We start from the raw sequence: 27,269 nt of genomic DNA on the forward strand, positions 1-27,269 counted from the left end.
AGATGATCTGAAAACTCTAATAAACTCAACTTAATTTGTACAGTTTAGATTGGGTTATGAAATTATTTAGGTTGTTTGACAATAAATAAATAGATGTTTTACGAACTAACATTTTAGTTTTATTAAAAAAAATAAAAATTTGAATAAATGAATGAAACACGGGAGAGTTGTTAATAATGATCACTTTTTATATCTTTACAAGAAAATTTGGATGAAATCCACCGATCTATCAAATATATGTCTAAATTATCTCAAGGGTTGAATTTGCAGGACCATGTAAGAGACAAAAGCATTGTACAACTCATTCAAAAAGAGAAAGATTGTCTTATGGCTTGAGACAATGTTTCAAATGATGATATTGTTATTGATGACGTGGAGACCAGTAAAGGCAGTATGCAAGTATGTGTAGCTCCATGTCCATTAGAGACGTAAAGGGAAGAAAGTGATTGGAAGAAATATTTGATATATTTATAGAATTAAAGAGGAAGTGGGTTCCGTTGCTAGAGTTTGTGAGAAGAACAGTGTATTGTATACGAAAGGACTAATACATAAATAGTTATTCATGTTGTTGATTTAGTATGAATATTTTGGATATTATAATGAAAGTTGCATACTAAGCTTCTTAAGCCGTGAATTTGTTCCTTCGCATTTCTTGTGTTTAGATTTGTATGCTAGAGTCATTCAAGTAGTCTTGATCAAACTATATTCTAGAGTCATTAGAATCATGAGTTTTTTTTCTCTTGATCTCGATCATCAAAGTAATTTATTCCAAAACTTTTCGTTGGGTTGATGCATGGATCAAATAATCCAATTCAACCTTGCTTGTAGACAGTCTAACAATAAGCTCTCTTAAAGTTTTTTGCTCAACTTAATGCTCTTAAGTTCATCTCAACTGACCGTTCTTATGTTTAGCTCAACTAGAATTCAATTTCACTTATTACAAAAACACCCGAAGTCAAATCATTTGTGTCCATAAAATATTAAAATGAGAAAAATAAACCAAAAAAGGATGGAACATGCCGTTTTCAGTTCATGTTCCCAACTTGAGATAGCAAGCAAAGCACACACAGGCAAGCCAAGCATGCCTTTGTCCTTTGCCCAACGCTACCCACCACAAGCTTCCACAAGCATTGCCAACATCAACCACATGCCCAATTCTTTATACACATATCTCTATGTACTTTTGGTGTACTTTGGCTCCTTCAAATGCAAACCCTAATTTTAAATTTCCCAATTTCATAATTTTATTTTGTTTGGGATTGACAAACCCTTAAATATATATCGAAAAAATCTTTAAGGTCTGGAATTGAATATTTATTTAGAGTTGAAAAAATCGTACCTGATTTTGTAAAATTTGTGGTACTTTTCGTGCGATACCTTAACGTTTGATAAAATAATATAGGTGATTAGAGATGTCTATGGAGTAGGACAGGATGGGGAAAAAACAAAAATCGTCTCTATCCCCACCTTCGGTTTCAATCTCCATTCTTGTGATATTTCAATTTATTTTTGCTCGGAGTGGGATACGAAATTTTTTTTTCCAATCTTTTCAAAAAAAATCTTTTTAAAAAATACCCATTTAAAAAAATAGATAATTTTCATTTTTCAATATAATTTCTTGATAATATTTAACCTAATTTCTAAAAATTTTCATTTTAAATAATAATATTCATTTATTTACAAAGTAAAAGAAAGAAATATAATCCTCATCTCCGTCCCTATTTAGATTGAACGACGACGGACCGGTCGGAGACGAGGACGAGAAGTTTAATCCTTATCTCACTCCTTCCTCATTTTCCATTTAAACAAAGATTACCTATCCCGTTTGGGACGGGTTCCTGCGAGTTAAATGAACATCTCGATAGGCGATAACGAGATCTAATATTTAGAGCATAGAAGAACGATTTCGAATACTTAAAAAAGATTTTTTTTTTTTTTTTTTTTTTTTTGTCGATTAATTAAACTTATTATGAATGGGGCCAATTGAGATATAGTTGCATTAAAAATACCCCTTGGAGGATTAATGATAGTATCCCCTTTGTTGGCATTTGTATATAAATACTAACTTATCCATAGCTCAAAATGCCACAACTCAAAGTCAAATGGCATCCTCCACTTCACTTCTCAAGCTCATCTTAATCTTCCTCTTTCTCATCTCTTTTCTCACAACCCAAGTTGTTTCACAAACTAATCAATGTGAAACAACAACCAATTCTTGCACCAATAAAGACAAAGCAACACGTCTTAAAATCATTGCCATTTTCTCGATACTTATTGCGAGCGTCATCGGCGTTTGCTCTCCGCTCTTCTCTCAATCCATCCCGATGTTGCACCCGGATAGAAACACGTTCATCATCCTTAAAGCCTTTGCATCTGGCATTATTCTCGCCACCGGTTTTATGCATGTTTTGCCTGATTCTTTTGACATGCTTTGGTCTAATTGTCTCAAGGAAAACCCATGGCATAAGTTTCCCTTTTCGGGTTTTCTTGCCATGATGTCTGCCATTTTCACTCTCATGGTTGATTCTGTGGCTACTAGTTTGTATACCAAGAAACATAACGAAGTTATGCCTGAAAGTCGAGAAGACGGTCATCATGAGTTGCCTGTGGTCAGCGGTGGCCATTTTCATGGCCACCATCACAGAGACATCAAAGAACTCAATGTTGGTTCTCAACTACTACGTTATCGAGTTATTGCCATGGTGAGCATTTCCATTCCCCTTTTCGTGTATATATCATCGACCAAAAGCTTCGTTTACAATATCGTGTTCGGAAATTGTTAGGTTTTGGAATTGGGAATTGTTGTCCATTCCGTTGTGATAGGACTTTCACTTGGAGCAACAAATGATACTTGCACAATCAAAGGCCTAGTGGCTGCTCTTTGCTTCCATCAAATGTTTGAAGGGATGGGTCTTGGAGGCTGTATTCTTCAGGTAATTAATATTACTAACTTAGAAGTAGCTCCTATGGTCAATCTAATCCGTACGATCAAGAACAATTATTGGTCATATATCATTTCATAATAGTTTATAGATATTAAATTATCATTCATGTTCAAAGTCTACGCCCTTATAAGTCATCCGTTGAATAAATCAACATCGTGATTTGTTCTTCACCTGTTCATATTATGATCGTTGTATTGACCAAAAAATACAAATTTAAACTTAAATCTCGCATAATTAGTGTGAAATTCCACATCGGTTGGAGAGGAGAACGAAACACCCTTTATAAGGGTGTGGAAACCTTTTACTAGGAGTGCGTTTTAAAAACTTTGAGGGGAAGTCCGAAAGGGAAAGCCTAAAGAGGACAATATGAAATTCCACATCGGTTGGAGAGGAGAACGAAACATCCTTTATAAGGGTGTGGAAACCTTTTACTAGGAGATGCGTTTTAAAAACTTTGAGGGGAAGTCCGAAAGGGAAAGCCTAAGGAGGACAATATCTGCTAGCGGTGGGTCTCAGCCGTTACAAATGATATCAGAGACAGATACCGGGCGATGTGTCAGTGAGGAGACTGTTCCCCGAAAGGGGTAGACACGAGGCGGTGTGCCAGTAAGGACGCTGGCCCCGAAGGGGGTGAATTTGGTGGGGTCCACATCAATTGGAGAAAGGAACGAGTGTGACGATGCTGGGACCTGAAGAGGAGTGGATTGTGAGATTCCACATAGGTTGGGGAGGAGGACGAAGCACCCTTTATAAGAGTGGAAACTTTTCACTAGCATATGCGTTTTAAAACTTTTGAGGGGAAGCTCGAAAGAGAAAGCCTAAAGAGGACAATATTTGCTGGCGGTGGGCCTGAGCCGTTACAAATGGTATCAGAGCCAGATACCGGGCGATGTGCCAGTGAGGAAGCTGTTCCCCGAAGAGGGTAAACATGATGGAGTGTGCCCGTAAGGATGCTGGGCCCTGAAAGGGGTGGATTTGGTGGAGGTCTCACATCGATTGTAGAAAGGAACAAATGTCAGCTAGTAAGCTGGGCACGAAATGAGGGTGGATTGTGAGATCTCACATTGGTTGAGAAGGAGAACGAAACACCCTTTACAATGGTGTGGAAACCTTAAAAACCTTGAGGGGAAGCTCAAAAAGAAAAATCCAAAGAAAATAATATCCGCTAGTAAAACAATCAAACCCTAATAACCATAAGTTGATTAGTGTGTGAAACTATTGGTGCAGGCAGAATACAAGTGGATGAAGAAGGCAATAATGGCATTCTTTTTCTCAGTGACAACGCCATTTGGGATAGCTCTTGGAATAGGGTTGTCCAAGACATACAAAGAAAACAGCCCAGCTGCGCTCATCACTGTCGGGTTGCTGAATGCTTCTTCAGCTGGCTTGCTCATCTACATGGCTTTGGTGGATCTTCTTTCGGCTGACTTTATGGGACCAAAGCTGCAAGGCAGCATCAAACTCCAAGTCAAATCCTATGTTGCTGTGCTCTTGGGAGCTGGTGGCATGTCCTTAATGGCTAAGTGGGCTTGAAATGAATATCAACCAAAACATTTCTCAATAAAATTTTCAACCCTTTTCTCTCATCTAATCCGCTCATCATCTTCATTTTCTTCTTGTGTTTGTAGATTAGTAAATGGTTAGTTCTTGATCTTTGTAATGTGTGTTACTCGATAGAGAGTTCGTGTTTTTAATAAATTTTAGGGTAAGTTTATGTTTTACTCATTTTTTTCACTTTGTTTTTGTCGTGTCAAGTTGTGGTCTTTTCTTTTTTTATTTTAATCAATGGACCGAGATTCAAACTTTTGACATTTTGATCATAAAATGTGAGATACCACGTTGGTTGGAGAGGGGAATGAAGTATTCCTTATAAAAATGTGAAAACCTCTCCCTAGTAGACACGTTTTAAAACCATGATGCTGATGGCGATATGTAACAGGCCAAAGTGGAGAAAATATTTACTAACGGTGAGCTTGAGCTGTTACAGATGGTATTAGAACTAGACATCAGGCGGTGTGCTAGTGAGGGCGCTAGGTCTCCAAGGGGGTGGATTGTGAGATCTCACATCGGTTGGAGAGGGTAACGAAACATTCCTTATAAATGTGTGAAAACCTCTCCCTAGTAGATGCGTTTTATAATCTTGAGGCTGATAACAATACATGAAAGATAAAGGCGGACAATATCTACTAGCGGTGGGTTTGGGCTGTTACAGATGGTATCAAAGCTAGGCATCGAGTGATGTGCCAGTGAGAACGTTGGGCCTCCAAAGGGTGGATTGTGAGATCTCACATCAGTTGGAAAAGAGAAACAAAACATTTCTTATAAAAGGTGTAAAAACTTTTCCCTAGTTAACGCGTTTTAAAATCATGAGGCTAACAATTATACAGGTCAAAGTGGACAATATTTGTTAACAGTGGGCTTAGGCTGTTACAAATGGTATGAGAGCTACGCATCAGGCGATGTGCTAGCCAGAACACTAGGCTCCAAGGGGATGGATTGTGAGATCCCACCTCGGTTGAACAGGGGGAAATGAAACATTCATTATAAAGACGTGAAAACATCTCCCAAGTAGATGCGTTTCAAAATCGTGAGACTAACAACTATAGTAACAGACCAAAGCAGACAATATTTACTAGCGATGGGCTTGTGATATGTTAATCGAAATTAATCTTTCTAAGTTTTGGTACTTAGAATACAATTGAATTATGAAATTGCATATGTTATAAAATTAATAATGTCAAATTGCAGGCTGAATATATAAATACTTTTTTTGGAGGATGACATTGTTAGATGTTTTTCTAAATCTTTTATTATTATTATTATTATCAAATTTGGATGTTTCCATTTAATTCATGACTTTTCTAATTGCTTGACTTCCTAGTTGGGTTTGACATATTTAAAGACAAAGACATTGGTGGTTGATGTTGTGTAAGCTACATTGCTTTAGTTGATGTTATTAAATATGTATGGTTGTCTTTTTTATATCAATATTTTCGTTGAAATTTATGCTATAAACCTTATAATTAATGATGTAATCCTAATAGTAATCTTGATTATCTTATCTACGTTTTAATATTATTCGTGGTATAAAATAAAATCTAACGTTATTAATATAATCTTAAATAGTATGTGATTTTTGGACTTGAACGATGATAAATAAACTGATGACCTAATTATAATCACGAACAATGATCGACTTACTTATAATGATTATATCAATAAACATAATTAGTCTCGAAGGACACAAAAATGCAGGTTTACGTCTACACTATAATGACATATGGTTGATGAACAAAAACTAATTAATTAATTTTAATATTAATTAGGTTACTTCAAAATTCAATGGCTTGTGAATAAATATTTTAATTATAAATAAATCTTTATTTTTTAAATTTAAAACAAAAAACAAACCATAATTATTCTATGCTTCCAAATATTATAATGTAATGATTGAGTAATTAAAAAAATGAAATTTGTGACATCGATTTTAGGATAGACTTATGCAACTCTCATAGTTTAATAAAAACATAATATTTGATTGTTAGACAATAATAAATAATAAATAATAAATAATAAATAATAATAATTTTTTTTAAAAAAAAAACCAAGTAAATCATATTGTTGAAAATTTTAATTTAGTAAATAATGTAAGTTGACCAAAAATTAAAGGAGAAAAATGTAAATTTATTAATTCAATAATATAAGAAACAAGAAATTCGAACTTTCGTGATTGAAATATGTTTATATTTAATATTTATATTCGAACTTAAAACTTATTGAATCTATGAAACCGAATCCAATTATATAAAAGATATATCAACTAGTGAATAAATGGTATTTTTTTACCGTCCTTTTTAGCATCACTGAGATCTTAATATTCCTCGACACAAAATCTTTTGGTAAGTTGATAACACTCATCTACGAAGGTTGTTTAGAAACCGGGATCATTTTGAGTGAATTTAAGTATAAATTGTAGCATCGAGCCCCTAACCAAACGTTAAATATCTGATTTTTTTTTTCTATAAGTCAAACTTTTAAGATTTTATTGAGAGTTTTAGAAACGGTAAAATCCAAGAAATTTAAGAAAAATATATATAAAAAAAATAGCAAAAATTTGAGAAAATAAGTCAATCTCAAGGGGTAAATCAGTCATTTTACCATTTTGAGTATTTTATTTATTGAAAACCATCGAGAATCAAATAAGAAGTGAAGGTAAGCGTTTTCAGTTCTTGATTTCGATTTACCTTACAAACTTGAGAGTTTTGAAATTTTATTACGTTAATAATAAAGGGATTTTACACCAGTTTCATAAACGACACTAGAGTCAACTTAGACTAAAAGATGGTGTCTCGATGAACGTCAAAAATTGAAAATTTTGTAAGTTTTGAATTACGAACTAACTTTGGACTCGATTATTTCTTGGGCTCTTGTGTATGTCACGGCTTATATTAAATAAATCTATTGTTTTATTAAATAAATCTATCGCCACATGTCATTGTATTATTTGTCCACACGATCTTATCGCTGCCACTTAAATCCGCTACGTCAATAACTTGCCACGTGTCAACACTTTATTGTTGTTGTTCTGTCGTGTCATCAGACATACCATTTGCCAAATACGCAAATTTGACTTTTGAACTGCCGCATCAGCACCAAATTTGACTATTAGTTGCCATGTTACCGCCATGTTACTGCCATGTCAGCCGCACGTTCCACATGTCAGTTTTGGTGTATTCCCTCATTCATGTCATCACTTTTTCTTATAAAATAATAATTTTTATACATAATATTAATATGAAATAAATGAATTTAATATAAAAAGCAACCCCACAAATAAAGCGGAAAATCCTTCTTTAAATAGAAAATAGAGAAGGGAGTACCGAGAGATTTCTCCCCGTAAGTTAAATGGAGCTGGAAAGGGAATTATACTCTTATCCTCGTTCCTACTTAAATCTTTACCTTGCCCGACTCATCTTATATATATATATATATATATTTGGGGAAAAACCATATTGAAATTTACGCTCCAGTCTCTGACAAAATAAATGGAGAATTTTACGAATTGGTTTTTGATCATGCTGAACTTGAATGATTCTAAACGGCATAAAATTCTAAACAAAATTTAGTCAACTAAAAAAAAAATATATCTTTTTACTATATTTTTCGATCTATTTACAGAGACTATAAAACTTTTAATCATCCTTGAGTCAGTGTATGAGTAGAGTTGTAACTTTCATATTTTATAACCATAGTTAGTCATTATGTATACTTTACGGTCATATAATTAGTCACTAAATAAATAAGTCTTAAAATACACGAAAGAAACCTCGTAACTCTAAATGATCACATACCCAAAATTTGTAACCATCTAATAATAAATAAAGCTTGATTCTTCTCAATGTGACACGAATCACAACATTGTGGGATAATTTGAACAATATTTTCTTTATATCTTTCTTAAAGTTTATATGATTGACATCTTGGTTCATATCACAAAAGTTTCATTAATACTAATAAATATTTTTTAAAATTCATGAACAAAAACGTTGACATTCGGTTTAAAAAATACCCAAGAACTTCAAAAATAACATTAGTACCCTTAAACTTTTAAAAATTTGGAGATGATCTATGAGATGTGGATAAACTAAGGGGGTGGATTGTGATGTCCACGTTGGTTGAGGAGGGAACAAACCACCTTGAGTTGAAGATGGGTTTTAAAGATAATGGTATTTTTGAACTTAATATATAATTTAATTAAATAAGAAAATTATAGAAGGAACCGAACGAAGAGTTGAAGAACAGACCGAGCGAAGAAGAACGCAAAAAGAAACCAACTTGTTACCTTTAATCTTACGCCATCAAATTGGCAAGTAGTAACTCAACATTCTTTCTTTTGATGCATTTTGCTCTCTGCAAACCCCAATCAATGGATCCACCTGTTTTCCACACTGATTTTGTGAATCGGGAGCGAGAAATTTTGGGCACTGCTTTGGCGCTCTTTCTTGCAGTTCGTCACATTAGGGTTTTTTAATTTCTTGTTTCTACACACAAATCTTTCACTCCCCAGAATTCCCTTCGCATGAGGTATGGAACCTTCAATTCTTTGAATACTTTATTTGTTTCTCTTTCTTTGTTCTTCATTCTCCAACCCCTAATCCTGAAGTTTGTGTAGCTTTTTTGTTGATACGATTAAATGGGGTTTGATAAATTAGTTGGTTGCCTAGTGGGTCGATCTTGATTTGCGCAGAAAAATACAAGAACTATTTGTTTTATTTGCATTTTCTCCAATTCGGACATGTTCTTCTTTTCAGTATTCGATTTTGGGAATTTCATGTCCTCGATGTCGAAATTTCACGAATCTTAATCCTTTTAGGTTGATTCTACAGTGGGTATTTTGTTACTTTTTGATGTAGATTGTTTTCTGTGATTTTAGGAGTGATTGCTGCTTCAATTTGAAAATTAAGAGAAGATTGCCTGGGAGTTCTTTATTTGGACTACTCGATTAGCGGTGGATATGAAATCCTTCACGTGATTCTTTTGAGTAATTAAGAGGGGGGAAGAACAGCCTTAAATTCATTTGGTGGTGGGTATTCTCTTATTTACTGCCACTTTAATCCTAAACCATCTGGTGTTTGTGGATTGTTTGAAAAATTTGGAGAATGGATCATCGTGAGATTTCTGGTCGTGGTTCTTCTCGTGTTCTAGCTGAGGAAGATGATGGTGAAGATTTTCGAAGTTGTTGCGAAGATCAAGAAGTATGGAAAGAGAATGAATTTGCAGGGGAAGAACAGTCTGAGAAGGAGGAGGATCTTGATGAGTTTTCCGTGAAATTGTTCTTTAAGGGCGTTTCGATAGCAGGGATCGGCGATCCTGCTTCTGGTCTTTCTGGAATTGGGGTATTCATGGAGAATTCAGGAAAAGTCCCTTTTATTCAGGTCCAGAAGAAGCTTGATTTTTATGTTGATGAGTTAGTTGCTGATTATTTAGCTCTAATGGATGGTCTAGTTGAGGCTATGCAGAACGACATCCACTGTATTCGAGCTTTCACCGACTCCGATCCGTTATATAAACAGGTTATTACTCCCCGACCTGCCTAATCTTTTCTTGTTATGATTTATGCTAATATCTGTGGAAGTTCAAGAGAGTGGAGAGATGCATAAACTCTTAAGAGTTTTCTAGCCATGTTCGTACTTCTTATATGCTTAAGATAATGTGAATGTTTGACAGATAACAAATGAAGAGGAGCCTGAAATTCCACTTCTTGTAGCGCTGAAAGAAAGGATTCTTGAACATGCTAGCAATTTTGAAGCCTTTTCCCTAAACCTTTCTTCAAATACTGAACTCGAGCAGCCATTTCATCTTGCGAAAGTGGCTATCGGGGTTCTTTCTCGTCCGAAAAAAGGAGATAAATCAGTTGAAAATTGTTCTATTTGTTGTGATAATAAACCATCTGCCATGATTGTTGCATTGAAGTGTTGTCACAAGTTCTGCTCTAATTGTTTGAAGACTTATGTTGATGGAAAAGTAGAGTCATTTCAAGTTCCCATTAGATGCCCTCAATTGAGATGCAAATATTACATTACAAACAATGAGTTCAGATCTTTTCTTCCCCTGACTTTATATGAATCATTAGAGAATACCTTAGCAGAAGCAAACTTTCGCTTGGATAGAATTTACTGCCCTTTTCCGAATTGCTCTGTCCTGTTAGACCCGAGCGAATGTTTGTCAGCTAGGGCGAGTTCATCAAGTCAATCGGATAATAGCTGTTTCGAGTGTCCTGTATGTCAGAGATTTATCTGTGTTGAATGTCAAGTTCCTTGGCACTCGTCGATGAGCTGCGAAGAATTTCAGAAGGTCCCGTTAGAGGAGAGAGACACTGCTGATATTACCTTACGCCATCTTGCACAAAACAAAAGGTGGCGCCGTTGTCAGGAGTGTCGTAGGATGATTGAATTGACTCAGGGTTGCTACCATATGACATGCTGGTAAGGCTTCTTCCTTCAAATCTTAATTTAGTGCATATTTTATAGCATCCTTATTGTGTCAATGCGATGAACATGATTCATGTATATATAACAAATAGATCTAACTTATTAGATTCAGGGCTGTATGTATATGACTTCAATGTTTATGCTGCTTTGCTTGATGTGTTTTACAGGTGCGGGTACGAATTCTGCTATTCATGTGGTGCCGAGTATCAAGATGGGCAACAGACGTGCGAATGCGCCTTGTGGGATGAAGAAAATTCCGAGTACTTGGTGACCCATTCCATCCAAGAATCAGAGCAGTGGGCATGGGAGACTTTTAATTCCCTCCCCATGATAATGGATGCATACTCAGAGCAAGAGAGGTCACAATTAGCACTGATTCAACGATTCCTCGCCGGAGGATTTAGTTTGAGCGACCACCAACCGTATCAATCTCCACCACGATGTACAGACTCTTCTGATGTCGACACGATGAAGGACATACACCAGCTTCCTTGGCTCGAGAGGTTTGTTTCTCTGATAAGCGATAGCTATTACGAAGATTATGTACAATGATATCGATTCTTAGGTGTCTTACTGATATTGAAAAATAAAAGGGGGAGGTAAAAGAGTTTCGTACTCTAGTTTTCGTCCCTCATTTACATCGCCGAGCTTGGCGTTTTGATGTACTGAATCATGCTGCCGCTGCTTATGATGTGACCCTCAGAGGCCCTCCTTGCATTAGATTAGAATGGAGGAATCTTATGCAAACAACTGCTTGAAAAAAGAGCCAAAGAAATAGAGAAGAATTTAAAAGAAAATTATGTGTTGATTTTGTTGAATGATGTGAAAGTTATGTCTTCCTTTCTTTGTGAATGAGATATTCTGTCATCTAACATTTCTCTTTTCAAAATGTCTGTAATATATTAGGAATATAATGATAAGTTTGAAACTGATTGATATCAGTTTGGTAATTCAGAAGGAATAATGAGTGAGACTGTTTTTGTTATCTACTGCATCCGAAACAATTATTGTTGAACTCCTCGAACTCTCAATTGAGATAAGCTGTGACAAACGCAGCAACAACAATCTAGCCCTTTAGATAGCTTATGGCTAGAATTCAGAAGGCGGCAGAAGATCGTCCAAAAGCGAGTAGCTAAGATCCCGATTTGGAAAATGCATCTAAAGAACAAGGCAGAAAGAAAGGCAGGATGACAGCAGACGAAGATGATCAGTATATCAAAAGACAAACTGAAGCAAGGAACGCAAGCTCTGGGACCTAGAGACAGGAAAGTCTAGGTGAAGAGGAAAGCTATAAAAAGAGAACGAGTGCACATATGTAACGTCATACGTAATCGGGTTAAGATCGATCGATCTCTAATGGGGCAAAGGGCGACTGTCTCTCCACATTTATTACGAATCTTACCTATTAAAGTTTAAAGTTTATAGAATAGATTCTTACTTTTGAGGGACTATCATCCCTTCCTTTCATGCAAATATATTTTCAAAACCAAAACTCTAAACAGTAACATAATGCATTTCTTCCATATGAATCAACAGCACAAATCAATTATGTATTTAATGAATAATATCAACAGAAAAGAATGAAACCCAACAAATCTCGGGCCATCGACTAAGCAACTATCGACACGAGGTATCATTGGAACCATAACTAATCTTCTGCAGGCTTATATCAGACATATTAGCTACCCATTTCTGAGGCCTGCCCTTTGAATCTCCCAATATGTTATATGCATAAGAAGGCCACATTACACTTCTACTGCATAGCTCTCCAACCGCAACCCCCGCTTTCATCAGCTTTTGCGTTCTCCCAAGAACTACAAGACTCGAAAACGTAGAGAAACTGTTCCCAACGAACACGTCGGCCCTCAAGCAAACTTCGTAGTCGATCGCCGACCGTATCAGGTAAGGATACTTCTCGTAGATCTTATCAACGCCTAGCTTTTTCTTTTCAAATGGTAATAACCCTTCTTTCCAACCGTCCAAAATCGAAGAATCGTTCAGTAAACTATCTGCAACAGCTAGATAAACGACCGTCGGCTTGTTCGTTCCCGAAATGTTCCCTACTCTATTCATTATCTCCTCCTTGCTGCTACAAATCTGGTTCATATTGTATCTCTGCTCTAACTTCTTGCAGTGAATCATCCAATCTATCTCTATTCTCATGTGGACTGCAACATATGGCAGCAACTTTGCAGATTTAGCACCAGTTACTTCTTCTGATCCTACTTCTCTAATCCTGGAAATCACTTTATCCACTTCGTTCGCTATCTCATCGACCAAAACCAAGCACTCAAAAACCCGTGCGTAGTCCTTTACGGGCCAGTGATCATGCCATAAGAATGGATTCTTACCAACTATTCTAATCACCTCAGATTGATCAAATTGCTCCTTACTATACTCCTTCAATTGCTCGAAATCCCTCTCGATCGTCCACTTCCTTCCGCTTCCTTTAGGCAGTTCGATCGTTTTTGCTCGATTCGAAACATCCATATAACGACCCAGTTGAACAAACCCATTACAGCGAGAATTGAACTCATTAAACTTAAAGATCTTATCAAAGGAAATTGGTTCCAAACGCTCAACTTCCTTATAGAAAAGGGAAGCACTAAGACTAGGCATCAAAAGGGTTCGGTTCAACATTCTTGCAGTTAAACAAGCTCTTGCAAATGCTATCTTTTGATTGTTTAAACCCCAAACAATCTGAGGAACCTCCAAGAACTTATCAACGCGAATTCCAAAATTTGAACCATGAAATGGAGAGAGATTTCGGATGAGTACTAAGCCATGATCATCAGTCCAGCCAAAATTCAACGTGGATGGGAAGAAAATAGCTCTAACAATTAGAAGAACAAGTAATATGGCCATGCATTTGCAAATTCTGGAATTGAGATAGCGAAGGCAATGAATCGAGCGTTTACCATTCGATGATATCTCCATTTAGAGTTACAATCGATGAGTGCCCTGCAAGGAATCAAACAGAGACCATGTGCTTTTGCTACTCCAGCACAAACAAATCAAGGCTGGAGAGTCATCCCGAGCCTCAAATCGAGTTAATCGTATTCCATCAAGTTTCTGATTCAAAACTGTCAAAATTAAGAGAAACCCATTTCCAATCAAGAGCTAAATTATAAAATTCCCATGAAGATCTATGTTCATCATGCACCTTGATTCAAATGAATACCAAGATCGATCCACCCAGAATCCTTTTTTGTAAATGCAAGCACCTAAAAGATACCCATAAGAACAAATCATCAGAACGCGTTGATAAAACTAAGAAACGAAGATCAATCGAAATCTTCAAACGATAAAAGGGGGCTAAACGATTTCTACAATAAATCAGACCCAGATGAGCGATTGAACAATAAATCTTACGATTGAAGAAGCCGGAAAATGGGAATCGCAGACGAAAAAATCCAGATGAAAGGAGAACAAAACAGAAGAGAACAGAAGAGAACAGAGAAGGGATTCACATGCAATGCAAGAAAGAGGAATCCAGAGGAACCCACAAGGCACAAGAACTCCTTGAAACAAAAGCGAAGGAAACTGCAATTATGTGGCGAAACAGAGAAAGAATTTGAAAAAATGGTGGGGTAAGGGGGGAAGATGGGGCCTGTGTCAGAGATTGGGGAATGGAACAGAAGATGAGATGGCGGCGGAGAGAAGGAACAAAGGGTTAAATGGAACTATCTGTTTCAGGTAAGGGGGTTGTGAGGGGAAAGAAAGTACAGATGGTGGGGGAGGTGGAGCCCAAATGCGGCAGAGCAGAGCAGAGAAGGGCAGAGCTGGGCAGAGCTGTGAAGGCATGTGCCTTTTCCTTTCTTCCTTTTGCCCTCTTGCCGTCCCTAGCAATTAATGCTCTTCACCTTTCTCTATCCATGCTTTTTTTATTATTATTAAATTGTATAAATCTAGTCAATATTTTCCTTTTTTTTTAAAAAAAAAAAATTAATATTTTTTTTAATATTTTATAGATACAAACTCATATATAAAATTTCTTCGAGATACAAGATGAACTAGAGAATATAAAAAGTTCAAAAAAAAAATTCAAAAACAATATAAAAAATCAACGCAAGAGACGTTCATTCGAGGCCCAAATTTTCTGTTTAGATAGAAAATGGAGAGGGGAACATATTCGATGTCTATTTTCAGTCATGACTCTAATAGCATATAACCAAGGTAGGAAGAAGAGACAATCAGATATATCCCTTATAATACATTTTAGGACATTTTAGCCATAGCGAACGGTCATATATATTCATATTAACACAACATGAAATAGTAAAAAAAAAAAACTATCTAAGATGAAAGCATGTAAAAGGTAGTTCGGAATGGGCATGCGACCGAAGATAACATGTCCTAGAAAAGCATGATTAGGGCATCCGACATTTGGCCATAAACACACTTTGGGCAAGTATAACCGTGACATACAACACCTGACGTTCCCAATAGTAAATCATCAACATATACTTAAAATGGTCATATGTATAACTTCTTAGCACAACATTTTCAACCATATAATTCAATCTTGAGGGGTTGGCTTTTATGAGGAAGGAGGCACAAAGGAGGTTCAATGACATCTCATATACGACTATTTTGTATTCAACCCTATATAATAATTGACCTTTCATAACAACACATTATAAGAACAGTCCCCCAGCCATTTACCTCTAGCCTCTAATTCTGGAGACTTTGGCTACTTACAGAACCAACTCAACATCATCAAAACTGCACAATCTCAATGAGCATGGATATCCAAGCCATTTCATGTGTGAACGTGGCTAATCATGCACGTAATCGTGCACCACAAAATCGTTGTAAAGGAGGTTCCCTTCTTTCGAGTAGTGAAGAAGGAAATAGCAGTCTTCACAAAAGTAGCACGGGTTTTCCTGCGCCCACTTATCGTCGAGTGTAACCTTTTTAGCCCTGTAGATGTTACAGACGTCGCATTTCTGAACTCGGGTCCTAAGCTGAAATGTAACGATCGGATAAGCAGCACGATCGTGTACGTCCTCAGGATGGATCAACCTCATATCTCTAATCACTATGGTGTGCTTGCAATCTCCCTGCATATACGAGGAGGAATCCATCAAAGTCGTTGCTTTTTTTTTTTTTCGTTTTGGATAAAAATAAATGTGTTTAGTTGATAGTAATGAAATATATAACCTCCCCAGGGAGTATAGAAAAGGGATCCTACTGGGAAGGAATCGCTTCAACTATGGGCCGTAAGAACCCACGCCACAATACCTCTAACAGTTCAAGCCCACCACTAGTAGATATCGTCTTCTTTGACTTTTCTTTTCGGACTTCCCTCAAGGTTTTTAAAACGCGTATGCTAAGGATAGGTTTCCACACCCTTATAAAGAATGTTTTGTTCTCCTTCCCAACCGATGTGGGATCTCAAAATCCACCCCTTTTCAGGGCCCAACGTCCTCGTTGGCACTCGTTCCCTTACCCAATTGATGTTGGACCTCCCAATCCATCCCCTTTGGAGCCCAGTGTTCTTGCTGGCACACCACCTCATGTCCATCCCCCTTCGAGGCTCAACCTCCTCTCTGGCACATCGCCCGGTGTCTGGCTCTGATACCATTTGTAACAGGCTAAGCCCACCGCTAGCCGATACTGTCCCTTTTGGGCTTTCCCTTTCAGGCTTCCCCTTAAGGTTTTTAAAACGCGTCTGCTAGGAAGAGATTTCCACACTCTTATAAAGAATGCTTCTTTCACCTCCCCAATTAACGTGGAATCTCACAATACCTCATAATACCCCAGACAGACAGAGATAGCTTTAAAAACATTGACCTGGGCTTTTACTTTGAAATAAAAGCCACAGGCAAGACACTGTAAGCATATCACCAAAAAGAATGAACATGAAAAACAAAATCATGTGGAAGAGCTGAACAAGCAATATACCTGATGGCAGTACAGATACCCAGCCCCAAGCCTAAATTTCAGGTCACAAAATCGAATCTTGCTCATGCTGACTGATCTAAAATGGGGCACATGTGAAACCGATACTTCGCCAAGAACTGAGTTTTTCTGTTGCGATTCACCGGTTATGATGCATCCCCATTTCTTACAAGCTTCGTCCTCGGAGTTTCTAAGCCAATCAAGTATAGGTTTGCTATAATCTATTGCGGAAGGATTCCTCAAATCATTGCAGAATACATCCTGCGTATAAACAAAACTGCATTCGGTTATGTAAAATCAAATATGAGAAATACAGGGCCGTCAGATTCCTTACTTCTATAAGGAAATATCCAGATGAATCATTCTGCCCAGCCTTTTCCATCAACTTATTCGTCACGCAATAAATCTTGTCCTTCAATTCCGCAAGCGTTTGTCGTCCAAGGGCCAGGAACTCTTGAGTCTATAAAGAAGAATATCAGAGGAAGGTCAGATACATATGATTGCAAGGAAGGACGTTTTCATTGAATTCTACCAGCATAATTAACACCTCCATGAACGCAATTACAGGATCAAAATCTGACTAGAATTTTTCATTCATACAACATGCTTTTCCATTCATTCCTTTCAGGATCAGTTGCGGTCTTACAAACTCTACTGATAATATGGACGAATCTGTAACTTCATAGAAATGTGTAAAAGATGCTAGCCGCACTTAAAAGCGCGAATTCAGGTAACGACTACAAGGGAGTAAGAGAAAGGAAGGGCATAAACATAATTTCATTTTTTTTTTTTTTTTTTTGTAGAGACCACCTAGAAGCCAAAAATAAATTATAACCCAAGTTCTTTCTATTATGGCATGGTATTCGTCTATAGGTTGCCAATACCTCTTCAATATATATAGTCATCAAGAGAAATAGATGTTGGTGACCACATAGATTGTTAAGAAAAAGAGAAACATACCTTCATCATCTTGCGAGATTTATGGTAAACCTCGACAAAAAGTACAGTTGTTGGATGCTGCAGAGCTTCATGTTTTACACTGCTCAGTGACTTCACCTAACATGTTATCAATTCCAATCAGCGAAGGGAGATACATGAAACGAAATGCATGATCAAACAAGAACCACAAAATTATAAGGACCAGTTTTGAGATAGCCTGTGCATTTAATGCTAGGACTCCACATTTAAGATTATGCATTTCCCTTTCGAGATTCCCCTCAGAGTTTTTAAAACGCGTCGGCTAGGGAGAGATTTCCACACCCTTATAAAGAATGTTTCGTTCTCATTCCCAACCGATGTGGGATCTCACAACAAGAGGCACGCATCTTTTCCTAGTTACCCATCAACACCTTTTTCACTCACTGAGACAGTTTGAGAATAAAGTTTCCAAACGCCATCACATTGCTAGAGCCAGGCCTATATCCTATACCAACACACTTACATCAGCAAAAGAACACTACTACACCTGTTTTGATTTACATAGCATCCAATTCAGAAGCATATTGAAAGACACAATATTTTAGCAGATAAAAAGGATGATACTAAATCCTCCCAGTGACAATCTACTAGCATATTTGAATATTCAATAACAATATAGGATCAACAAAGGTCAAAGTCCTACTGACTCAAGACAGGGACTATTTCTATCACCAAAAATGCTGTCTGGTTAGCTAGAACTAGAATACAATAACAAGTGCAACTCCATCTTCACTATTGTTTACAAAAATAAGGAAACAGACATACATCACCCAAGAAGGCATTGCATTCTGCAAGCTCTAATTGATGGTAAAGCTTATTATTGGACTAGTCAGTAAAAGAAAAAAAGTAGTAGTAGTAATAACTCAGGGAAACCTACTTGAGGAACCTTTGCAGAAAATTTTGTAGACCTCAAGGACTTCAACCTCTCTTTTTTTTCGGATGAACTGGTAATTTCCTTTTTACAACTGTCAAAAAAAATTTAATTTATTAACCATAAGCACCTAACATAGTGCGTACATCATGAAAAGGGATTTTTTTTAAATCATTGTACAAACTTGAAAGCATGCAATTTGACTGCAGCTCTGTCTGCATCTTGCTTTTGTTTTATTTTTATAATTTCAGCCACCTTTGCATTAGAATTTTCCTGAAATAATATGTAACGCATTATAGATTCAGTATAAAAAACAAAACAAAAGAGGAGAAAATGTATTAAAAATAATTATTAAGCACAAGATTACAATGACTTGCATAGTTGACATAATTGATGACTGAACAAAGGAACAGAGGGGTCTCAATAATCCATATATTAGTCCCATAAAAATAATCCAGATGGAGAAAAGATGCTGTAACAAAATAATAATAATAATAAATAAATAAAAAAGCACCAAGAGAAGATAACTCAAAAACAATTGAGAACGATCAAGAGTCGGATATTGAAGATTGTCCACAGAATGTACAGCTGAAACTCGTTTACTTATTTTGAAAGAGTCTTATCAGAAATCATTAAAATTAATCAAGTTTCATTTAAATAGTTGCAGAAAATAAAAGACATAATGCAAAGATGAACAGCATACCTCAATATCAGAAGTTTTCTCCTGTTTTCGTTTCCTTCTAGTCACTTTATTTGTGCTTCTATTCGCATTTGGTGCAGGAGCAGCCTCCAAATTGTGCCCGTTAACTTCCTCTTCATCTGCTCTAAGAATACCATTTTTCCCAAAAGAATTAATGAGCTTTTAACCAAAAACACTCTGAAGTAAAATGGACAATTTAGAAAAAAAAAAAGAATATTCAAAATAGTAAACAATGAATGTAATTGTGCAAGTCTGAGTAAACCTAGAGTTAATTAACTATTTTCACAAAAATAAATATTTATTAATAAATAAGGAATATATTAATCAATATCATCCAACCCCTTCGAAGAACTGAAAATGAGTTCATAAAAAATGAAAAATTTAGACCTATCTATATGGATTCTAGCCTCCAAAAAGTAGTTTTCAAGGAAGCTTGCTTCTAGAACGACAGAAATTGTCCTCCGACATTTTAGCTCCACAATACCATACAGGTTGTCTGAGCAAGTAAATATGGATTGGATTCTACGTACGGGTTCCTTTGCTAATAAGAACACCAAAACATTAACATCGCAAGGTTTGCATCATAATTTAACTTCATCAATCAAATTCATTATTATGGCAGACACCCATTATTGGGAGAGGATTTTTTTTTTTTTTTTCTTTATTTTATAGTAAACAACTTAATTCATTAAAAGAAATACACAAAGGGAGAAATCATCCAAATGATAAAAAAACTTCTCCAATTGGATAAAAGGGAGTTTATGCTATAATTTCTAAAAGGAAGAACATCTATAGACCAATAATGAGACATAAAAAGAGATGATTTGATCACTTCCTCTGGGGATCTTTCTTTGTTCTGAAAGATACTTGAGTTCCTCTCATTCTGCACGGTTCAAATTGTAGCTTGAACAAAGTGCTGCCACAAGATCTTTCTGTGTTGTTTAAAGGGGTGTTTAGCGAGGAAGAGCCGGATTATCTAAGATTACAGAAAGAAATTTTGCTTCTTTGGTCCCCTTTTACTCAAATTTACAAGGATTACCATCTACAAATCTGTTCTAGGCTTCTATGGTCTCTTCTTCAGAAAAATAGTCAATCAAATTTTTGGGTAAGGGGAGACTATACGACGTAAATTGTATTTTCACCAAAATAGTTGCCAAGAGGGTGAATCTGCAGAAATACTGTTTCTGTTATTCTAATAACTTTGCCTTCGTCAAAAATTGACAAGGCGTAAAACCAAGTCAATCCAAGTTCAAATAAAGACTGTTGAAAGCTCATTGAAATAGAAAATAACACTTAAAATCAAATACCTTGCCACCCGAGCATTCAAATTTTCTTCTCGAGGTTCTGGCTGGTTATTAAGACGCTCATTATTCTGCATTAGTAGAGTAAATGGAAAGAATACTGAGTACTATCTTTAAACAGGAATGAACTAGATGATACGAGACCACGGTTTACAGACCTGCGACGATTCCTCCAAAGCCATATTCAATAACTGTTCTTCAGTAAACACCTTAAGCTCATCAATCCTGCAGAATGGTATTGCAAATTAAAAAAATTCAACCATGAAAAAACAACCAGAACAGATTCAGGAAAAAAGAAAAATATACATACGAAATATCTTCATCACATAGTTGAGATGAATCCATGTGTAACGCTACTTCCAGACTCTGCTCCAGAGTAAGGATTAGAAACAGAAACAAAGGTGTAAAGACATGTAAAAGTGGTATATGAATTTGAATACATAAACAAAAACATATGATATGAGAACCTGAAGTTCCTGAAGAAGAGAAGACTCAAAGTGAGGGACCCTGGTGAGAGGACCAACCAAGTTCGGTGCATATATAGGTCCACCCAAAGGAATTGAAAGGCCATTGTCATTAACAGCTAACTCCTCTGAAGCTCCAGGGCTGTCTCTCGCCTCCATGACTCTCCTCCTTCCGAGTAGTTAGTTCACTTGTAGCAATCTTACAGTTTGGACAGCTATGCCATCGGCTATGTGGGCGCTTTGACAGTAAGGTCAGCTATGCCATCGGCTATGAGAACACTTCAACAGTAAGGTGATTGAAAGCAGCACACAGCCAAACCAACACCACTTTGTCTGCTAGAAGGGCAATTGGGCTAAGAAATCAGATGTTTCAAAACGCCCCAAATAAAAATATAGGTTAAATTATCCTCAATTTCACAATTATACACATCTTCTTTCCTTCCGTTCCGATAATTCGAATTTCCGAACTCCTAATGAACAGAAGAAGACCCTTTAAATCCTACTGCAGAAAACGAAAGAAGAAAATGCTCCGAACTGTCAGAGAAATTACTGCACTTCAATTTAAGAAGAAAAAAAACTCCGAAACGAAATAACAAGAACAATTTGCTACGACAAAAGATAGACGATTATCAATGGTTGCAGAAAAGAAAAGAAAAGAGGTTGACGGTGGGCAAGGCTATCGGGACGGTGGCAATGGACCTTGAATGACGAACAGGCGACAACAGCGACAGTTTCAATAGTTGCAGAGAAAAAGGAGAGGGAAAGGGGGAAGAAGTGGACGACGTGGGACGGCGGCGATAGACATACCTCGACGGCGATAATCTGAAGGTGGCGTTCGCGGCAGCGACGAAACGTAGAATTCTACTCCCAACTCTTAATTTAATATAAAAATATTTAATAAATTTCTAAATTTTTTTAATAAAACTTCTTTTTGTGAAATATTTTTCACAAATAAAATATTTTATATTTTTTTTTTACAATTTATTTTTTAATTTAAGAATTTTACATACCAAATTCAATTTTATATTTAATGCATTTATTAATTTAAAATTTTGGTTCAAAACTTATTTAGGGTAAAATAAAATAAAATAAAATAAAAGTATTTATTAGAAAGTATGAGAAATTTAGTGACGGGATGGTTAATATGGTTCTGAAATTGAGCTTATCTCGAGTAGTTTATGGAAATGTAAACGTTTTTTATTATTTTAAAATTTGGTTTAATAAATTTTTCTCTCAAAATATTTGTTAAATTAATAAATTTATTGGATAGAAAATTAAAAGTTTAAAGTTAATTAGATAAAAAAAAATTAAAAATTTGAGTTAAAATATAATTTGGGTTTGTGAGTTATTATTTTACGTAGTTTTAAATATTTAATATTTATTGAAATTGATAAAATAATAAATAATAATTTTTATGGAAGATAAATTAGATTTAAAAAATAACTTTATTATAGTGGGGAAAGAAAAACGTGACAAGAAAGAGAGAAAATGCAAAGGAAATAAATTTAATTTTCAATCGCTGTCGTGCGTAATCGAGTTGTTCTTGTTATTGTTCATCTTGAGGAGGGAGAAAAGAGGGCGTGTTTTGCTTCCAAGAGAGAGACAGGCATCTGTCTTGATTGTTTTGATTCATTCTTAACCATTTTTGTTCTGTCAACGCCTGTTCTTCCACGATTCTCTTCGATTTTTGTCTCGATTGCGGTTTACGGCCATGGCCACCAGCGGAAACAAGAACATTAATGCCAAATTAGTGAGGCTTTTCTCCCCTTTTTGATTTTTAAAGTTTGATTTCTTTTTTCTGTCCGGATTTTGATGCCAAATCGCGATGTGGGTCTCTTTGATTTTCCTTTTCCGGAATTGGGTTTTCATTATTGTTCTTCTTTTCATCGTCAATTCGATTTGGCTTAATCCTTGGTAGTCTTGATTTGTGGCTGAATTCTGATCTAGGGTTTTGTTTTGTTCGCGAATAACTGAATTTTTTTCTGGTTTGATTGTATTTCTGTTGGTTGTAATTACGAAATCTCTGTTTGCATTCTCTATATATCATTAACTTCTGATGATTGTTGGGATAATCCCTTTCCAATTTATAATTCGGTCGTGATCTAAGTTACTTCTCTGCATTTTAATTAGCAGAACGTTCAGTAGGATCGTGACTATTGCCCTTAGTTTCAGCAATCAATTTTATTAGACGGTATCCCTTTTTGAGATTTTTTTACATGTTCTTCCCCTCTTTGTCCAATTCTGAAATTAAATCATAAATTTTATTGACCTCATATTATGCTTGCCCCTGATTTTACTATCCAATTGTCTCACTTCAATGGCTATCATACATGGAATGTTATTTGTTGAAAAAAGAAGGGGCTGGATGGACTATGTCTAGCTACAACTATTTTGGAACAACACATGAAATCCAGTTTATTTTACTTTCATTTTTCGCTCAGGTGCTTCTTGGTGATGTTGGTGCTGGGAAGTCGAGTCTAGTGTTGCGTTTTGTTAAAGGGCAATTTGTTGAGTTTCAGGTTTGTATTATAAACCATTTGGATTTGGCTGTTGAAATTTTTGAAATGTCTTTCTGTCTTGGTCGTCTGTAATCTTTTTAATTGTTCAATTATGTAGGAATCGACGATCGGTGCAGCCTTTTTCTCTCAAACATTGGCTGTAAATGATGCCACTGTGAAATTTGAAATCTGGGACACAGCTGGGCAGGAGAGATACCACAGTTTGGCTCCAATGTATTACAGGGGTGCAGCTGCAGCTATTATCGTCTACGATATTACTAACCAAGTAAGTGGCGTTTGAAAACTCTTGATTGGTTGCATATGGTCTGAGAACAAAATAATTGTAATTGTGCTTGGGCATTACATCTTCAAATTCATTGTACAAGCCATCAGCCATTTCCGTGAAATATGTTTGGGATGAAAAAGTGTTATGATGTGTCTATGAATTAAGAACCAACCATTTGTTTTTATAATTAATTGCTAAAAGAACTTAGAAGTTGTAACGGCCCAAGTCCACCACTAGTCTATATTGTCCTCTTTGGGCTTTTCCTTTTGAGTTTCTTCTCAAGGTTTTTAAAACGCGTATGCTAGTGAGAGGTTTCCACATCTTTATAAAGAATGTTTTGTCCTCCTCCCCAACCAATGTGGGATTTCACAATCCACCCCCTTCTGGGCCCAGCGTTCTTGCTGGCACTTGTTCCCTTCTCTAATCAATGTGGGACCCCCAATCCACCCTCTCTAGTCCACCTCCCTTTGGGGCTCAGCCTCTTCACTGGCACATCGTCTAGTGTCTGGCTCTGATACCATTTGTAACTGCACAAGCCCACCGCTAGCGGATAGTGTCCTCTTTGGGCTTCTCCTTAAGGTTTTTAAAACGCGTTTGCTAAAGAGAGGTTTCTACGTCCTTATAAAGAATGTTTTGTTCTCCTCCCCAACCGACGTGAAATCTCACCTAAGTTCTTTTTCATTTTTAATCATTTAAAAAAAATGATGGGAGTTAACAAAATCTTTGAAATTTACCAACAGGTATTTGACTTACGAAAAGGAAACTTCAACAGAATTGATGTTTTGAACTTTTAACCAAGTGGGGGCTTTTGTGAAGTTATTAAGAGGCTTAGAGATAAATAAATCATGTCATGATGGTGCTTGATAAAGGAAACAGTGATGGGTTTGTATATGACCTGAAATGGGATCCTGTGTGTGTGTATTAGAGCGGGGAGCTAGGAGTAAAGCCTTTTTAGGAGTTCTTACCCTTCTGAAAAGCGACATACTCTATACATATCAGGCTTCACTAGGGATTATTTATCCTTTTATATACTACTGTAATTGAATTACAATTTTTATCCTTTTCATACCTCAACTCTTGTGTGTAACCTCTATTTGATCGTAGGCTTCATTTGATCGGGCAAAAAAATGGGTTCAAGAACTTCAAGCACAAGGTAGTCTTACTGTTGGGTGCCCTAAATTTACATTGGAAGAGCATCTGGATTGAACATTCTGTAAACTTTTAGCAAGTGAAATTAGTGTGGCAGTTGTCTACCTTATTTTTTTTACCAATTGGATCATCTCCTTTTATCAGGCAATCCGAATATGGTCATGGCTTTAGCTGGGAATAAATCAGATATGTTGGATTCTAGGAGTGTTGCTGCAGAGGCAAGTACTCCCAACCCCAGTTTTCTTTATTCTGTAGTACTTTGTTGAACTGGGATGCATTTCATACAAATAAAAAAGTATATTTCTGCTAGTGACGATCTTCTCTAGTTGGAATTTTGTGATTTTTTTGTACTAAGCTGTGACAATTGGTTCAATTGTTGCTCGTGTAATTGTGCATCATACAGGACGCTCAAACGTATGCGCAGGAGAATGGCCTTTTCTTCATGGAAACCTCTGCAAAAAGTGCTGCTAATGTCAATGATATCTTCTATGAAATAGGTTAGTAACTAGGACATATGAGTTCAAGGGACTGCCCCCGCCCCCCACCCCCCTACCGAAATAAAAGAGCTGAAACAAGATTTCTCTTTTATGCTTACGATATCTCTGGGTCGTAGACTTAAACAAGATTTGAGTTCTAAATTTGTATTTGACGGGATGGTGCAAAAAATGAGTTATAGAAACCGTAGTTCCGTGTCATATTTGTTTGATCAATGGGGATTTTGATTTATAAATGCAATATCCGACACGAGTTTCATGAGTTTGGGTTCATTAAGTCGCGATAGCAAACCTGTAGCTTGGGACAAGTAAATTTATATTAAGTAGATTCATCTTCTTTATCTGGAGGTTCACAAAGTTAGAGAAGTCCCTGCCCTTGACCCCACTCCCAACCACACATACACACACACACAAAAAGGTTCACAAAGTTGATTTTGATTCCTTGTTTTTCGATGCAGCAAAGAGATTACCACGAGTGCAACCGGTACAGAATACACCAGGGATGGTTCTAGACAGACCTGCTGAAAGGGTTCCAAGCACATCGTGTTGCTCGTAGAACGTCGTTGTTCTACTCTTAAGATGTCTGCAGAATGACCTCCATTTGTATGCAGAATTCTTAAGGAAAAGTGAAAAAAAAAAGGGTTGTTGATGTTGAATTTATTATGATGTGTAAATTGACTGCTGTGTTTAGATGATATGCTTCTTTTGCAGCCACCACAAATGTGGCAGACTCACTACTTTGTGTTTATATGATGACCTTCTGCTTGCTTCACACATGCACAGTTTTCTTGGCTTCTTTTTTTTCATTGGGGTAAACTTTGGAATTGGTCACTTGCCTATATGGAATGACTTTTCACGTGTTTAAAAGACTTTATTAAGTACTTGAAAAGTCATTTTTAATAGATTATGAAGAGAGTTTGATTTGACTCGGGAATTGTCTGCTCTCTTTACTCGTATCGTAATTTGGTTATGGTCTTGGGTATGAGACCCGTCAATATGAAAATGACCTCATTGACCCCTCCAAAAAAAAACACGCACAATTTAAGGAATATTATACAAAAGGTCTTAGAGACACGCATTTGGTGTACCAGTTATTGTGTCTACCGTCAATATTGGATAGCCAAGTGCGGAGGAGATAACTTCTAAAAGCATCTAAGTAGTAAACACACTCAAATATGAGTGCTCCTATTTCGACTTCTCCAAAGCCTATTTCGACTTCTCCAAAGCCTTCGATAGTGCAACTGAGACAACAAAAGATTCTCTACGCCAGTAAAGATGGAATGACAAGGAATTGATGGTGGCCCACACAAGAGATGGAGAATGTAGTGTAATTCGATGCAAAGCGAAAAAGCCTTATCAAGGCTTGACATGTCGCGAATCCTCTCAAAAGAAGGGTGCCTTCGATTCGAGAACGTGACATAGGTAGTGCATGGTTGTCATCCGGGGTTGGTTATATATATTTTGGTTTAAATTACTTTTGTTCAACTCAAAGTTCACTTCAAAATGTAAATAAATTTTGATAGTAAAAAAGTCATGAAGTTTTCTAGTGTAGATGTAATAAATTAATGATATACAGTGGGAGTACGATGATTTAAAAATTAATTTTACAAACAAGAAACTAGCTAGAGGCGTACGGGACATGAAAGTCATTCCATCCCCGCTTCGTCTGTCTCGTTGTACGAACCTCC

At 36.5% G+C, this 27,269-nt stretch overlaps 5 protein-coding genes across 12 annotated transcripts; 3 read left to right on the plus strand and 2 right to left on the minus strand.

The window, feature by feature from the left end:
• Window positions 1–2,098: 2,098 nt before the first annotated feature.
• LOC111495746 (probable zinc transporter 10) lies at window positions 2,099–4,666 on the plus strand. The gene is made up of 3 exons (XM_023145911.1): window positions 2,099–2,702; window positions 2,784–2,933; window positions 4,173–4,666. Exons 1-3 carry the CDS (start codon window positions 2,103–2,105, stop codon window positions 4,476–4,478), a joined length of 1,056 nt encoding a protein of 351 aa, XP_023001679.1. The 5' UTR covers window positions 2,099–2,102; the 3' UTR covers window positions 4,479–4,666.
• A 4,097-nt stretch (window positions 4,667–8,763) lies between these two features.
• Window positions 8,764–11,808, plus strand: LOC111495184 (ATP-dependent RNA helicase DEAH12, chloroplastic-like). Of its 2 annotated transcripts, XM_023145100.1 has the most exons (5): window positions 8,764–9,029; window positions 9,379–9,880; window positions 9,965–10,018; window positions 10,173–10,930; window positions 11,104–11,808. In XM_023145100.1, the coding sequence occupies exons 2-5, from the start codon at window positions 9,605–9,607 to the stop codon at window positions 11,486–11,488; spliced, it is 1,473 nt and encodes a 490-aa protein (XP_023000868.1). In that variant the 5' UTR covers window positions 8,764–9,029; window positions 9,379–9,604; the 3' UTR covers window positions 11,489–11,808. The 2 variants fall into 2 exon arrangements, with proteins under 2 accessions (XP_023000868.1, XP_023000867.1); XM_023145099.1 differs by having other exon boundaries at window positions 8,765–9,029; window positions 9,379–10,018.
• Window positions 11,809–12,440: 632 nt separating this feature from the next.
• On the minus strand, window positions 12,441–14,793 carry LOC111495185 (O-fucosyltransferase 23-like). 6 transcript variants are annotated; one of them, XM_023145107.1, is made up of 3 exons: window positions 14,443–14,793; window positions 14,100–14,160; window positions 12,441–14,019 (listed from the first exon to the last, which is right to left on the minus strand). In XM_023145107.1, exon 3 carries the CDS (start codon window positions 13,871–13,873, stop codon window positions 12,554–12,556), a length of 1,320 nt encoding a protein of 439 aa, XP_023000875.1. In that variant the 5' UTR covers window positions 13,874–14,019; window positions 14,100–14,160; window positions 14,443–14,793; the 3' UTR covers window positions 12,441–12,553. The 6 variants fall into 6 exon arrangements, with proteins under 6 accessions (XP_023000875.1, XP_023000876.1, XP_023000873.1 ...); XM_023145108.1 differs by having other exon boundaries at window positions 12,441–14,008; window positions 14,407–14,793; XM_023145105.1 differs by having other exon boundaries at window positions 14,407–14,793.
• A 581-nt stretch (window positions 14,794–15,374) lies between these two features.
• LOC111495217 (snRNA-activating protein complex subunit) lies at window positions 15,375–22,045 on the minus strand. 2 transcript variants are annotated; one of them, XM_023145158.1, is made up of 12 exons: window positions 21,962–22,045; window positions 21,158–21,656; window positions 21,001–21,056; window positions 20,849–20,915; window positions 20,697–20,761; window positions 19,393–19,513; window positions 18,874–18,962; window positions 18,696–18,783; window positions 17,801–17,896; window positions 17,175–17,300; window positions 16,844–17,101; window positions 15,375–15,999 (listed from the first exon to the last, which is right to left on the minus strand). In XM_023145158.1, the coding sequence occupies exons 2-12, from the start codon at window positions 21,311–21,313 to the stop codon at window positions 15,715–15,717; spliced, it is 1,407 nt and encodes a 468-aa protein (XP_023000926.1). In that variant the 5' UTR covers window positions 21,314–21,656; window positions 21,962–22,045; the 3' UTR covers window positions 15,375–15,714. The 2 variants fall into 2 exon arrangements, with proteins under 2 accessions (XP_023000926.1, XP_023000927.1); XM_023145159.1 differs by having other exon boundaries at window positions 21,158–21,487; window positions 21,962–22,042.
• A 583-nt stretch (window positions 22,046–22,628) lies between these two features.
• LOC111495218 (ras-related protein RABF2b-like) lies at window positions 22,629–26,353 on the plus strand. The gene is made up of 7 exons (XM_023145160.1): window positions 22,629–22,904; window positions 23,596–23,673; window positions 23,771–23,938; window positions 25,043–25,091; window positions 25,232–25,305; window positions 25,491–25,584; window positions 26,040–26,353. Exons 1-7 carry the CDS (start codon window positions 22,866–22,868, stop codon window positions 26,135–26,137), a joined length of 600 nt encoding a protein of 199 aa, XP_023000928.1. The 5' UTR covers window positions 22,629–22,865; the 3' UTR covers window positions 26,138–26,353.
• The last annotated feature ends 916 nt before the right edge of the window (window positions 26,354–27,269 follow it).

This window comes from Cucurbita maxima, unplaced genomic scaffold (genome assembly GCF_002738345.1).
Source record: "Cucurbita maxima cultivar Rimu unplaced genomic scaffold, Cmax_1.0 Cma_Scf00021, whole genome shotgun sequence".
Lineage (NCBI taxonomy): Eukaryota > Viridiplantae > Streptophyta > Magnoliopsida > Cucurbitales > Cucurbitaceae > Cucurbita > Cucurbita maxima.